Below are 15,151 nucleotides of genomic sequence, written 5' to 3'. Positions count from 1 at the left end.
ACTCACACGACTTTTAGGCCACATAGAGTTAATTATCTACTAGTTCGCCGACGGTGGAAGGATCGTAAGCAGACGTAGCCGCCATGTTGAACCAGGATTCACCGGCAATTTCTTCCATTCGCAATTAAGTCAGGATCATTTGAGTCTGCTTTGAAACAATATAAATATTTTAAATTGCCTTGATACGTTTTATCTGTCTGTTTTTTTGTAGGTGCTTTTTATCTCAAAGTTGGGTGGTGAAACAGTCCAACAGTAGGACAATTTTCTCCCCGTGACATCATGCTTGGATATGGAAAGTCAGGCAACGTCGTTGCACAGGCAAGAAGACTGCGTTCCCGATTGCACTGGAGATGTCTCTTGCTGCAGCCAGAGATCTTGATCACGAGTGACCGTATTTACGTGTCTACTCGTTTGGGTAGTCTTGTTGAAATTTCTTGGTAGACATTCGCCATACAGCTGTGCCTCCATTATCTGCCAAGTCTCTTAGTTTGCCTTGGGAATAATGGCGGCCTCATGATTCTCGCATGAGGCACTGTCAATGTGGACAGAGAAGCTGCATCACTCGCCAGGCCTAATCTGCACAAAGGCTGTTAATTACACTGCCTGTGGGATTTTAGGTATCAGAGATGGCTTTTGATATAAATCTACTGGTAGCAGTGTTTGAGATTTCAATAATATTCTACACTATATTGTAGTCGTCCTTATTTCAATACGACGTTCTGATTACATTATATATTTTAAAGCACACGTGTATCTAAGTAACTTTTTTTTAGTTCATCCCCTTCTAAAAATACGTTTTTGAGTATTAAAAAAAAATTTAAATGCACATTGATTTTGTGTCTGTGTGTGTGTGTTTTGCACTCATATGTCCGAATTTTGTAACTAAACAATCCGCATAAAAATTTCGTCTACTTGTGGGTGTGTGTGTTTTTAGGCGCAAAGGTTCAACACTCCCGGTTCAAGATGGCGGCTACTTTGCAGGTCTCTCCAATATGACGGGAACGTTCAGGCCCTATCTATTGTTGTATAAGATATCTATGTTGAGGCAAGTCTAAGCAGTAAAATCAGACCGGAAACCAAAGCATCTTTAAAGAAACTTTCAAAGTAAAAATGGATGCCCATTATCCACGTACAACTACATTGAATGAGTGAGTGATAGGTTATTTTCTTGAAAGGAATTGAATTATTTAAAATGATGGAAAGTTATAGAAAAACGACAAAACAAACAATATTAAATCCAACATTGAAAATAGATTGATTTGAAAAAAAGGTGACTGCGTACTTGTCAACCTCTGCCAATTGCTCCCCTTATTAATGATTGCAATTCTCCTTATTAAGCGATAATAAACCTTACAAACACAACGTGGCACATATTTACTCACAGGAAGACAGACTATGTAGAATAAAAAGAAAGATAATTTGTGTAAATAAGTTATTTTATTTACCAAATACACAACACATAATTCTTTCAGTTTCTTTCTTAATTATTTCCCCATTGGCAGTAAATTTAGTGTTGCTTATTATAAGTAGCAGTGCAAGATTTCGCAGACTTCATCTGTTCTAAAGATGGTTTTACTCTGTTCCAGAAACTGTCACAATTTAATTTAATTTGCAACAAAGATGTCAGACTATCAGTTCCCATTGTCTTCCAATACTCTGTATGTATATTCCTCACGTGGCTGAAAACTCACGTTGTCGGTCGGGATTAGAGTGAGGAAGGCCTTCGCAGAACTTTGTAAATCTCTTTCATCAATGGAAACCGATCTTGCCCAAATGCACTTTTTAATTTAAATATGTGTGACCAAAAAGAATCTGGGTTAATTGGTCTTCCATCTTGGCTTTTCTAAGGGATGAGAGCATCAGGTAGCAGCTGGTAATGTTCCCACTCGTCCTTTAATTTCTCCTGATCCAGGTGTGGTGCAAACCTGTCAGCCAACCTCACAATGGGGCTATAATTTATATCCTTTCTTCAGTCCAACAACACTAAGTCACTGACACCAGCATTTTGAAAGGTGAAATTGCTGATAATTTTGGTCACAACAGCCTCATAGAAAGAACGCAGAGAAGAAACGAGCTGGTGTGATGCTTAGGTTGCTTTCATCATCGTCGTCTTTGAAGAGAGCCCTAATACTCAAGCCTACTGTAAGTCTGCTATCTTCATGCTGTTGGTAAAGTCCACTTCTGTCAAGTTGTCAGCAGATTTCACATGCTCTACATGTACAAATTTTACCAACAATTTCTTTAGCAGCGTTCCATTTCTGGCATTATATCACCAATCATGCATTCTTCTGTTTGGAAGAGTATGTTGAATACATTGATGTGAGGTAAGATGAAGCTGAGGAAGTGGAGTGTGAGGAGAGTGAAAGGCTCCTATAGCCCATCATTGATTGATTTGACTTTTCCTTTCAACGTCTGTGTGACTTGCAAAGTACATTTAGAGAGCCTCAAATTGTGTCACAGTTCTTTCTGCTACTTTTTGCAGAGATAGGGATCGTGTTGGGCAATGAATGCTTGAGAATTTGTTCATGCTCAGTGTTTGTGAAGTCCTGAAACTCCTTAAAATCCTATATTTGTTTTGAGCTGTTCTTAAAAAAAAAAAAAAAAAAAAAAAAAGATATCCACCAGCAAGTCATCCACATTCACTGGCAGTGTCTTCAGTCCACTTTTTACACAAACATTGCCAAGATGGCAAATGGATCCAATGCTAAACACAGCCTCGTTATTTTCTATGATTCTTGAGATAACAGAGTTTTTCTTTCCAACCATAGCGTTACAATTGTCACTAGCAAATCCCATGACATTTGTCCACAGAATTTCTTTTTCTTGGAACAGTTCATGAATAACGGCAAAGATTGCTGACGCTGTACCTGATGCCAACTGCAGTAAATCAAGGAGTTGGGTTTTCGTGTTTTCCCCATCAAAAAAGTGAGCCAATATAACCAGTCTCTTTTTGGTGCTACGGTCATTGCTTTCGTCAATCATGAGGGTAAAGGGCTGAGTTCTGCAGTGTTCAATGACATGGTGTGTGTAATCTTGTGCTAGGCTCTACTTTATGATCATCGTTGCTTTCGCAAACTCCTGTTAAAATACAGACCATATGGTTATGATAATAATAACAATAAATTTAACCAAATAGAAATACAGACATAGTCATATATTATTATATCTATAAAATGTATATATGTATAACACCACAGTTAACAATTTTACTTTTTTCCCTTTTTTTGCAATTAAACAGACCTCAATGTACAGGATATGTTTTATTTATTACTAGGAGAAAAATATTTACATTAAATGAAAACAAAATAATTTGAATAAAATAAAATAATTGGAAAAATTGAATTGAACAATGATTTTTTTTTATGGCAATGACAATCAGACCATCACTGACTTTATGCCATGAATGTTAGTAAGAAATTAGTATATATATAAAAATGTTTCCCTTAGCTGTCTGTGAATGCGGGAACATAGATTTCACTCAGTCAGAGAAGTGGTCAGCAGCCATAAACGGGATATTGTGCTCCGCAAGAAAATGGCAGAAGATAATTTTTGCATTTGAAACTGTGTGGGATGACGGTGGATCAGCAGTAGAGACGAAGTGTTTGGTCAATAAGATGTGTGATTTGCTTTTCACTACCTTTTCCACGTGTCCGGCAGTTTTAAATTGGCTCTTCTGATTGTAAAATCCTCGAGCAGCAATTTTCACATCCTTTTTACATGGAACCTAGAACGAGAACTGAGGACCTTTTGTTGACGATTTAATCCATCCAGCATATTTACGTTGGAGAGACTCCCATTCTTTTTGGTATCGACCCGATACTTGAGTTCTTCTCTTTCTATTTGGCAGTCCTTATTAGCTTACTTTCACGATTATAACTCGATTCTTCGATTACAACACAAATGCCTGACTTCAAAATATACAGAAATGGAAATAACGTGACGCGCGTGTCCATATCATGCTCTATCGACAAGGCAGTAATAAGCGCGAAAAATAAATGTATGATAGAGGATAATTTTTGCTAGTGTACTACTACTAGCTACCAGTGACCGAGACGATCCGGATTAGAGCCGAAATGGGTAAAATGAGATTGGTCTTACAAAAAACATACTTTTTTTTTTTACCTTACAAAAGTTTCACAACTTGAAATGATAAAAAAATGTATAAAATACGGGAAAAACGTATAAGTTGACAGGTATATGACTGGTTAGCCCAGTTGTGAGGGTCTGTCAAATCCAGCCTCGCCTGTGTGGAGTTGGCCTGTTCCGTGTGTTCTGGCATCTTCTCCCATGTGACTGCATGGGTTTTCTCTGGGTACTTCCAACATCCCAAAAACATGTATGGTAAATTATAGTGCGACTGTCATTAAATGGATGATTTTTGGTATATTATTCATGAAAACCCCACAGCCAATATGGTCCCATGTGTTTTTTCACCACAAAACATGACTTTGACGTATAAAGCTTTTTGTAACTCCCGCGATGAAAATACTCTCGAGGGATTTGTTTTCGAGAAGAAGCAGGAAAGGACGTAAAGGACAGTGGCGCCCCCAAGTGGACTTGTTTGTTTCCATTCGTTTTACCTCCGGGAAGGTAGCTCGTTGTTCCTTCGTGTTAGCCAAAATGCCGGCTCATTGCATTGCTTGGACATTGCTTGAACACTCGGGAGAATGGAATTACCCTTCATAAGTTTGAAAGAGACCCTGTTGGTTGAAAAAAATTATTGGTCTCTCTCATAACGTAACAAAAGATCTGCCTATGAAATGTGTCAATGTACGCGTCGCCCAGCCAACAATGTCTCACTCAGCCTCGTCTCGATAGTGTTCATCGCGTAATGCGGTGGCTCTGAAAAACACACCTCATACATACCCTTATATGCCACCACGGTTCCGAAAATCAGCCACACCAACTGAGGCGACGTGGTCAGCAGTCACAGCTTCTGCGAAGGCTGCGACTCGGGTTTTGCGACGGGGCTGGCTCTGAAGAACCCAGCCGAGAATGCGTTACTCAGTCGCGTGTGCCACAAAGTGCCCCGGCTTGACTGTGTTGTTCATCGTACTGCGGCGTCTGTGAGCACCCCCCTAAAGCAGCACCGCTCGGCTCTGTCATAAGCCACACTGGCCAGCTGCGATGAGCCGCGATTGCTTATCGGGGTTGGATTGGACGGGGATGCGGTTTGGCCGTGATCGCATATCATCTGAATATGGCTCGTAACAATAGTGTAATATTGCCCCGGTAACTTCACTTGGTTGTGTGGTGTTGTCCTTTTCGAAAAGAGCTTCGGTGTCAGAAGGGGCGTCGGAAAAATCCGAATATCTCTGTTGTTCGGCTTCCATAGTAGTGCACTACGCGTTTTCAACGGCGGAAGTGATGATGACGTCAAGGACAGAGGACGCGACCAATATGGCAACCACTTGGATGATGAGGGACACTCAATTGCACAACTTTGCGCATGGATGACGCACGATCCACTCACATTTATTTTTTCGTATAGACATTGGAGTGAATACTGTTATATGTATTTTTCATTACAATATCTATTTTAGAATATTTATAGGGATGACAGTCCCACTTTAATTCAAGACTCTAAATTTCCTGTAGGTGTGCATGTAAATGTGAATGGTTGTTTGTTTCTATCTGCCCTGCTGGCTGGTGACCAGGTCATTGTGTACTCTCACCTGCAGATAGCTAGAATAATTCCCAGCACAACCGCGACCCGGATGAGGATAAGCAGTTCAGAAATGGAAACATTCAAAAACGGATTGAGGAAAAAGTGAGGTGTATTTCCTCCTACATCCTTATCATTTAATCAAACATCAGTATGATATAATAATACTCTGATAATAAATCTGAAAGATTAACATAAACACACCCTTATACAAAACGGCAAATGATTATCTCATAGTATATCAGTATCTTAGATTGTAATAGTGAGAGAAACAGAGAGAGAGAATTTTTTTTTTAATTTCAACAAATAAAAAGCAACTAAAAAAACACCTATACCTGTGTAATCATTTAAAGGTCAACTGACACGTAAAGCAGAAGTTTTGGTATGTTTTTAATAATAATAATAAGTAAAAAAAAGGCAGCTGTAATGGACCCATCTGTTTTTTTCACCACACATCAGCATGTTGTCGTGTATGGATTTTTGCATCTCCCGCCATGAAAATCCTCTCGAGGCATTTGTGTTGGGAAGAACCAGGAAGTGACGTTTTTTGCAGTCGCGTCATTGAGTGTTCATATTGGTTTATACAGGCATGAGCATTTCACGGAAACGATCGTTCCGTTACCGTGTCGTTACCCAGCCTGAGAAAATACGGAACCGAAAGTCCGTTGCCCAGATCTCACGGCTTACTTTTAATAAAATGCGGCCATGTTTGGAATGTAAAACAAGTTCTCAACGAAATACAACGATCTGTATAAAACGAACCTACATGAACCCCTTAATTTTTAATGATTAAAACGCCCAGCTTTGTCAGTGTGGTTTACAAACAGCACCGGTTTCCGCTTCTGCGCTACGCATGCGCAAGGTCGAGTCACTCAAACGCTAGTCAAACATGTCGGTTGCTAAGCGTAAAAGACAAAATGCTCATGCCTGCTAAGGCTTTATTCTGAAGTACATGTAAAAACCGGTTCCCATGAGCATTATCAATGGGAACCGAAAAATCGTTTCCCACCGTTTCCCAGGACCAAAATCAACGGAACCTAAAGATCGGTTACCATACTTGCCGAAATCCTCATGCCTGTTTATACCTATTGTACCAGCGAAAAATTACTTGTTTTTTTTCATCGTGTTAGCCAAAATGCCGGCTCGTTGTATTGCTGGATTTTTCTCGAACACTCGGGAGGATGGATTCATTCTTCATACTTTTCCAAAAGACCCGGTTTGTTGTGAAAAATTGATTGCACATGTGCAAAGGACGATCGCTTTGTGTGTTCTAAATGACAGGTTGGTGTGTATAGAGCTATTAAATAAGTAATGGGGAGGGGGGGGCGTAATCCTTCTCGTAACAAAAAACGTAACAAAAGATCCACATCATCACAACTTAATAAAGTGCGTAAGTCAGGGGTACTAAATATGTCGATGTGCATGAGCCAGCGTTTCATCGCTGCCGCCGGGGCTACATACTGTCATTCATACTGTTGGGGAGTCTGTTGTTAGCTAGAAGTGATCCGCATATCATCTAAATATGGCTCGACACGATAGGGTAGTATTGCCCCGGTAACTTCACTCAATTGTGAGATGTCCTCTTCTTCGAAAAGAGCTTCTATGTCAGAAGGGGTGTTGGAAAATTCCAAAAATCTCTCTTGTTCCTCTCCCATGGCAGGTGCCACTACGTGTTTTCTATGGCAACTGTCTCAGTGTGACATCTGCAAATGACGTTGCAGGCAATATGGCCACCGCTTGGATGTCGAGTGAGACATCAGCAACTTTGCGCATTAATGACACGCTCACTGCTGAGTTTATTTTCATATAGATATTGACGTGAATAGGAGCCCCAATAGCTCAGTGGTTAGAGCATTGGTTTGGTAAACCAGGGGTCGTGAGTCCGTATCCCACTTGGGCATCCACTACCTGAGAGTGCTTGCGTCAGGAAGGGCATCCAGCGTAAAAACTGTGCCAAACAAATATGAGTGTTCATCTGAGATGTCACACTGTTGCGACCCCTCACGGGATAAGTTGAAAGAAACTTACCTACATTGAAGTGAATAGCATTATATGTAATTTTCATAACAATATCTATTTTAAAATGTGCATATGGCTGTCAGTTGACCTTTAATAATTAATAATTTATTATTTTAGACTTTACATGTAGTTGATTAGTGTACTGAAGACAACGTGCCTTATCAATGATTGTAATGGCTCTGCTTTGCAGTATGAAGGGTGGCTGTCGTAAACTCCTTACCTCTGCAATTTTTTAGGAGGTAAAAGTACTGTATTCAATTGATTAGGATTTACAAATTAGTGTTCTTTAATATGGTGGCGCAGCTGTAAAGCGTCAGCCTCATAGTTCTAAGGGCCAAAGTTCAAATCCCTGCCCCACGTTTGTGGAGTATGTATGTTCTCTCCTTGCATGCTACAGTTTTTGGTGAATGATTTGATTTAGAAATATTTGTGTATTTGTTGTAGTCTCCGTATATTGGTCACATTTTTTATGAAACCTGACTGAAACACCAGTTTATTAGAAGGCCAGCAATGGCTCATTTTCTGCAAACACATGTAAAAATGGAAACAGCACTGCTGTTTCTTTTGCCCATAATGTATTGATTCAATTCACACTTTTATGTTGTATGGTGAACCAGCTCACACACATACAGGCATGGAAGTCAGAGTGACTGGTAGGTGAAAACAGTGCTGCAATTGCCTGCAGGGAAAAGAGGAGGTGCTTGACCACCAGCAGTAGCACCTGCACTTGCAGTAGTGTCTATGTAGGCACGTGCCTCTGAGAGACCTCATATTAAGACACCAGGGATATGTTTAAATTTATGAAAAAAAAGGTCACTTGTGGCGGCACATTAGCTCAGCTGTAAAATGTTGCCCTCATAATTCTGAGGTCAAGGGTTTGATTCTGCCCCTCCTGTGTGGAGTTGGCATGTTCTTCCCGTGTCTGTCTGGGTTTGGTCTGCGCACTCCGGTTTCCTCCCACATCCCAAAAATATGCAACATTAATGATAGTGAGTGCGGCTGTTTGTCTCCATGTGCCCTGCAATTGGCTGGCAACCAGTTCAGGGTGTACCCTGCCTCCTGCTCGTTGACAGCTGGGATAGGCTCCAGCACGTCCTGCTACCCTTGTGAGGATAAGTGGCTAAGAAAATGGATGGATGGATCGATGGATGGATGGAAGGTTACTTGTGTTTTTCACAGCTCTTGTGCTTTTCATCTATCTGAACTTAATAGACATGCCTTAAGATACAAGATTGTTGCAGATCTTTGCTCGAGGAGCCAAACTACACAACTTAACAACATGTTTGTTGAAGAGGAAACGAAAAAAGGAGGCAGAATCATATGAGGGTGTTAATGCAGTAATCTCGACCTCATCCTGCTTCTCTTCCCAATCTGCCATGCCATTGACATAATATCAAGGGGGAGTAAGTGTTGCATTCGCCATTTTCAGAGGTTTGGCCTCCAGTCACAAGATTTGACATGACTCAGATTTAAAGGTGCCATATTTTACAAAACCAACTTTTGCTAGTAGTTTCTCTATCGTGCCTCAGTAAACTTGTGAAATATGAATTACTATTGGCCATGTATTCCTGAGTTCAGGCCTTTTTCTGCCTGAAATCAGATCCTTTGAATTTCTCAAACTCAAGTACATCAGAAGCGAAGATCTCCGCCTACCTTTTTGCCCACGAGCCAGTGCTGTCCACATAACAACCAAGTGTGCTCTCACAAGTGGGTCTTGTGCACGGAGGCAACCAATAAGAGGAAAGAGGCGGTGGGTTTTTTTGTGTTTTGTTTTTTTTTTTCATTAGGAAATTACCGCATATACTACTGCGTGTCCATATTAGACAGTCACTTCCTGAAGCTTTACTTTGGCTTGGTATTCGTGAGACTCAACTGAGACTTGAATACAGACTTGACAGGTCTTGTAGCCTGTTTACATTTGAAAATGTACATGTTCAGCATAAAACAGTTTTCAAAATGAACTTTACGTTTATGTAGTGCATGCAGACCTGACAACCCGCCCGTGTGCAATGATGCAGCATATGCTATGATACAGAGGCTAACCATAAAGGTAATTCAAATATTTTAATTCAGGGATTGTGTTATTTACAAACTTGGAAGGAAGAACATCAATATTGAAGGCTTGCATCTCAAAACAATTTATGAGATCTAACTTTATCCATCACTATAAAACTTGTGATAGCTTGGCCATGTCACATTTTAGCTCACTGTTAGCTATTCTTTGTCCATTTTCCAAGCCGCGTATCCACACAAGGGTCGCGGGAGTGCTGGAGCCTATCCCAGCTAGCATTGGGCGAAAGGCAGACTACACCCTAAAACGGTCTCAAGTCAGTTGCAGGACACATATTGACACCGTCACTGAGCGGGAAATGATCCCACGCTGCTCACAGCAAAGTCAGGCGGTTGTACCCAAAAAATACAAATAAAAATCCATAATCTACCACAGTTAGGTAGTCAAACTTTATTTCATCTTAATATCTGTTATACAAAGAAACAACACGGATGATTGGCTCACACATCTGCCTCACAGTGCTGAGACTGCTAGGTCACACAATGTGAGGTAAATTATGATGCTATAAGTTTTTTTTTTTTTTTGGTTGTTTGTTATTCCAGTTACAGGCTACACACAAAAGCAGCAATATTATAAAGCACACAGAGATCAAAAGTCATTTTTGGGTCTTCATAAATCTTCATATAAATATCAATAAAATGAAATGTTGTAACCTGCAAATGTAACAATGTTGCCAAGGGTCTGAGGCAGTGACTATTCTAGAAAGGAAGGTGATTGGCGAGTCTCAGTTTAACACAATTTCATTCTTGCATTTTTTTTTTTTTAGAAAACCTGTTCCCTTTTGCGAGTATTGTTAGGAAAGTTCATTTTCTGCGTGAACCAGTTCAAAATTTAGTTCACAGTTCCAATAATACAATACAGTGTTTAGACGAAAGCATTCGGATACAAATAATAATTTTTGCAGTCATCAATTTTTACATTTGTTCCTGAACGCACCATGCATATGTAAACATGAAGGAAGGCTTCGCTGCATCGGTTCCCAAATCCCCCGACATATAAAGGCTACTAATTACTTTGAGTTTTTTACTCCTGGAAGTCCTAAACAAAACCTGGCAACCTTGAATAGAAATTAACTTTTTTCTGAAAACCGTTAACAGACGCCAGAAAGAACGCATTCTCAATAATGTTCATCAGGAAGAAATGATTTAAGTTCACATACGCCCAAAATATGAACTAGTTCATGAACTTTCATTCTTTTTTATTTGTACAGGTACAGGTACAGCATTGATAGTGAGTACTGAAAATGGTATTTATTTTTAGATCTTCTTTTGGAAATGTAATGGACAATATGAAAACTACATTAACAGAAACTGAGTTTTGTGAATACTTTGAATGGTAATATGTAAACGCCAATTTGCTCATTTCACACTGACTTAAAGGAGCAATTATATTAATGAGCTTCCTGTTGGTTACCTACTCAGTAGCACCATGACTTTAATATTATCACATGTACAGTACATGACACAACTTCTATCAAAACAATTCAAACACAGAACATTGTACTACTTGACCACCTGGACTGGTAATGATAAAAGTGTGTTGGTTGGTTTCGAATGATTGAAGTTAAATGTGCCACATATGCCACGTGCATACTAAAACAGTCACTTACCACCAAGTAATGTGCAGTTTTACATTTTTTAAACTGAGCTTATGTTAAAAAATAAAATTAAACTTGCAAATTTACGAGTGCTTCAGTACCCACCTAAATGAGTTGACAAGGCATGTACACAGAGTGTTAATTATCGCTCAATGGATTTGTGAAACAAAGCTCTGGATAATTTAGCCTTTTGTTGTTGAAGCATCTTCATATTTAACAGAAAGGACCAGTACAAAATCACCGGTTCCATCTCATTCATGCTTTTATTTTTTTGAAATAAATCTTTCCGGTGTGTGTTAGTAAGCGTTTTGTCGGTCCACTTGACTCAGCGGGGATGTCTCATGGCAGAGCTCGGAGTAGTTTAACAGAAATCGCAAAGTCTTTGCAAAACTTCGGCGAGGGCGGTTTTCCGATCTCGCGTCTGGAAGTGAGTTGATCCGCGGCTGCCGAGTTCCCAGACATGGAGCCCGGCCCGTCGTACTTGGCATCGGTGCGTCGCTTGAAGTTGGCTGAGTCCAGCGGCGGTTCAACGCGACCACACCCTCCCCGCTTCCTCATAGCGCCACTTTGAATCTCCGGGAACAACGGCCACTTCTCCCGAAGCCAGTTTTGATATCGATTTGATTCTTTTTGCGAGTTCGGAGGAGGTTACGCCGCCGCCGCCTGGTCTCGCACTCGGATTACATGTCGGACCAACACCGAGCGGTATGTAACCACGAAGCGAACGGTCCTATAGTGTATGTGGGCTATGACGTGCTCCTATCCGGTGTGAAGGCGCCAAGGACTCGGTGGACGAAAGACGACAGTGCATATGGCTATCGTGCAACCCGGCCTTGTGTTTGAAGGAGACCACGTTGAAAGTGGACGGACTTTAATTCATGAAAGGATGGCGCAGAAGGTCCGCAAGTGCTCGCCGGATGGTGCCCCGTCCCTAACCACCATGAATAGCCCAGACTTTATGGGAGCCAGTCGGCCAAGGCGCTGTTCTCGCTCAGCCCTCGTTCGAGTGGACATAAAATGATATCCTATTGAATAAAAACGGAAAGAGACTCCACTTAGTGATCTAAAATATTTGCCATTCATCCACCCCCGAATAGTCACAGATCAGTATAATCTTTCATTTTACTAAATGGCACAGAAGCAGCTCCTCTAACTTAATTTAATGTGGAAATTTGTTTGTATTTTATTTCTGTATTATTTTTTTTTCATGAGTTTCGCACTTTGCCTTTTGGTAGGCATTTAGTTGGCACTGCAGTTTGTGTGATTTAGTTTGAAGTTCAACCTGTGACTTTGTTTTCCACGTACGTTGTACAAGAGCTTGAGACTTGTGATACTTTCATTTTGAATTCAGGGCATTTATACAAATGGGCCAGAATAAGTGTGAATACAGTAAGTCATATTTTGAAATGACTGAGCTAAATATTTGGGGCACAGTGGGAAAGTCATTCCAATAATGGAGTAATTTTGTTTACCATAAAATTGTAACTCCAGTGCATCATCATAAAATGTACATTCAGTTGCCATATTGTGAAGGAATATAAGGAAGACTTTTGGCCAGTTTTTTTTTTTTTTTCCTTGAGAGACTTTTAACTTGCACTGGGTTTATATGGAAATGTTTTAAACAGAACAATGTAGTTTGAGTTTGCAGCAACAGCGGAAAACTATAAATAAACCTGTCAAAAGATCATTTTGACCACCCCCTCCCCACTTCCCCTCCCTTATTATGGCTAGTGGTGGCTCTGGCAAATCAGCCAGTGACGGATCCACCAGCACACCTAGTGGAAGTCTTCAGCAGAGAAAGCGTCTTTCGTCTATCTGCGACACATGTAAGGGCAAGATGCAGCTGGTGGCTGACCTCCTGCTGCTGTCCAGCGAGACCAGGCCAGTCATGACTTCCGAGGGCGTGGCGGTGGCCGACACGTTCGACCAGTGTCGTGACACGGTCATTGCACGGACTAAAGAACTCTCTATTCTCACCCATGACATCCAAAGCCAGCTCAACATGGGCCGATTCACAGAGGTGGGGGACCGACTGTCGGAGATGGCTGATCTGGTGGTTTCTTTGACTGAGTGCTCCGCCCACGCTGCCTATCTTGCAGCGGTAGAAACCCCCGGCTCGCAGCCCTGCTTGCCCGGCCTTGTGGACCGTTACAAAGTTACCCGTTGCCGGCACGAGGTTGAACAAAGCTGCAGTGTCCTCCGCGTCATGCCGCTGTTGGATCTCACTCCCCAACTACTCCTTGAGCTCTCCCAGAACATATCCACCAACCTCAAGACTCTGACCGACATCTCGTCGCAGGCCAGTGAAAGGTCCAGGGAGCGCTTTGGAAAAGAGCAGTTCAAACTGAGTGTCAAGAGCATGAGCACCAGTGGCACTGCCTTCCTGGCTTGCGTAAAAGAGGTCAAAACTCAGCCCAGCGAACTGACAAGAAATCGTTGCGTCCTCTTCAGTGCCGCTCTGGTCCAAGCCGTCAACGCACTGGTTGGCTTTGCCACGGAGCCTCAGTTCCTGGGGAGAGCTGCGAGTCTCTCCGCTGAAGGGAAGGGTGTACAGACTGCAGTGTTAGGGGGCGCCATGAGCGTTGTTTCAGCCTGTGTCCTTCTCACCCAGGGACTCAGGGATGTCGCCCAGCACCCGGAGAGCAGCTCCAGAATGGCCGACTACCGGGAGCGCCTACGGAACTCGGCGTGTGCTGTGTCAGATGGCTGCACCCTACTCACGCAGGCGCTCAGGGAGCGCTCATCTCCAAGGACTCTGCCGCCAGTCAACTCTCATTCTGTGACTTAGTTCAGGGAGAGCCAGTGTCATTTCTGCTCCAACTATGTCCTGTTTGAACATACCAAAGAGACTTACACCTACACCCTACTATTCAGGATTAGAAAAGGTTAAAAAAATGTGCATGGAAGTCTGTTGTCTGTTCCTGAAGTGCGCTGGAACAGCGATGAGCAAGTGCTCTGCAGGGTTTTGTGTCACGCTGGATGTGACTTTAACCCGGCTAATCAGGCCACTTTGCCAGGTTTGGGCCAAAGCGGGCACAGCTCCCTTCCCTGCTCTTCACAAACTGACAGCACCTTCCTATCCTGAAAAGTTTACCTCAGTTTTCAGCTCTGGTGAAAATGCCAACCTTGACGTTGGATGGATGTAGCCTTGCTCTGTGAACCAATGATTGACTGTGCTTTGGAAGCTTGGTAGGACTGACAAGTGTCTGATTTTTTTTTTTTTTTTTCTTAATACGTGTGAATCCCTACTTGGTAAAAGCTGCTGTGAGTGTGCCATTGGTTTTTACACATTATTAGACTTAAAATAGTACTTTAATGTGTTTGATCATGCATGTAATGGAGTATTTATTTCAACAATTAAAAGTGTTTCTTATAAACTGTTTGGCTCAAGTGCTACATGGAATTCATTTAAATGGCTTGTACAATCAAGCTACATTCATTGATTTGTCGTTAAAGGGTCAATTTTGGTTACATGATGAGTTATTCTATTCCATTTAATAAACAACCCTTAGTTTGCTAAATGTCAACAATGATTTTTGCTCAAACTTCAGTCTTGTAGAATGAATGGTCTGCTATAGAATTGTGCTAGGATAAATTTGTTTTTTTTAATTGCTTTGATTGATAACAAAATAACAATAACGACCTCTTTTATTCATCTCTAAATCCTCACTCTCAACAAATCGTAACATCAAATAAAAGTATCCCAAGAAAATTGGATTAATATTATTTTCGGTAAAATAATCCAAAGATGTAAAATTAGTTGTTGACTTATAAAACACAACAACAATGCAACTCACCC

At 41.3% G+C, this 15,151-nt stretch overlaps 1 protein-coding gene and 1 long non-coding RNA gene across 2 annotated transcripts; both read left to right on the top strand.

Moving 5' to 3' along the window:
• The first annotated feature begins 8 nt into the window (after positions 1-8).
• Positions 9-832, top strand: LOC133498581 (uncharacterized). Its single transcript, XR_009794351.1, has 2 exons — positions 9-128; positions 212-832. It is a non-coding gene; the product is annotated as an uncharacterized LOC133498581 (long non-coding RNA).
• A 10,337-nt stretch (positions 833-11,169) lies between these two features.
• tlnrd1 (talin rod domain containing 1) lies at positions 11,170-14,725 on the top strand. Its single transcript, XM_061815596.1, has 2 exons — positions 11,170-12,057; positions 12,127-14,725. Exon 2 carries the CDS (start codon positions 13,076-13,078, stop codon positions 14,138-14,140), a length of 1,065 nt encoding a protein of 354 aa, XP_061671580.1. The 5' UTR covers positions 11,170-12,057; positions 12,127-13,075; the 3' UTR covers positions 14,141-14,725.
• Positions 14,726-15,151: the final 426 nt, after the last annotated feature.

Source organism: Syngnathoides biaculeatus, chromosome 3, assembly GCF_019802595.1.
Source record: "Syngnathoides biaculeatus isolate LvHL_M chromosome 3, ASM1980259v1, whole genome shotgun sequence".
Lineage (NCBI taxonomy): Eukaryota > Metazoa > Chordata > Actinopteri > Syngnathiformes > Syngnathidae > Syngnathoides > Syngnathoides biaculeatus.
This window is presented reverse-complemented; position numbering and strand designations above follow the sequence as displayed.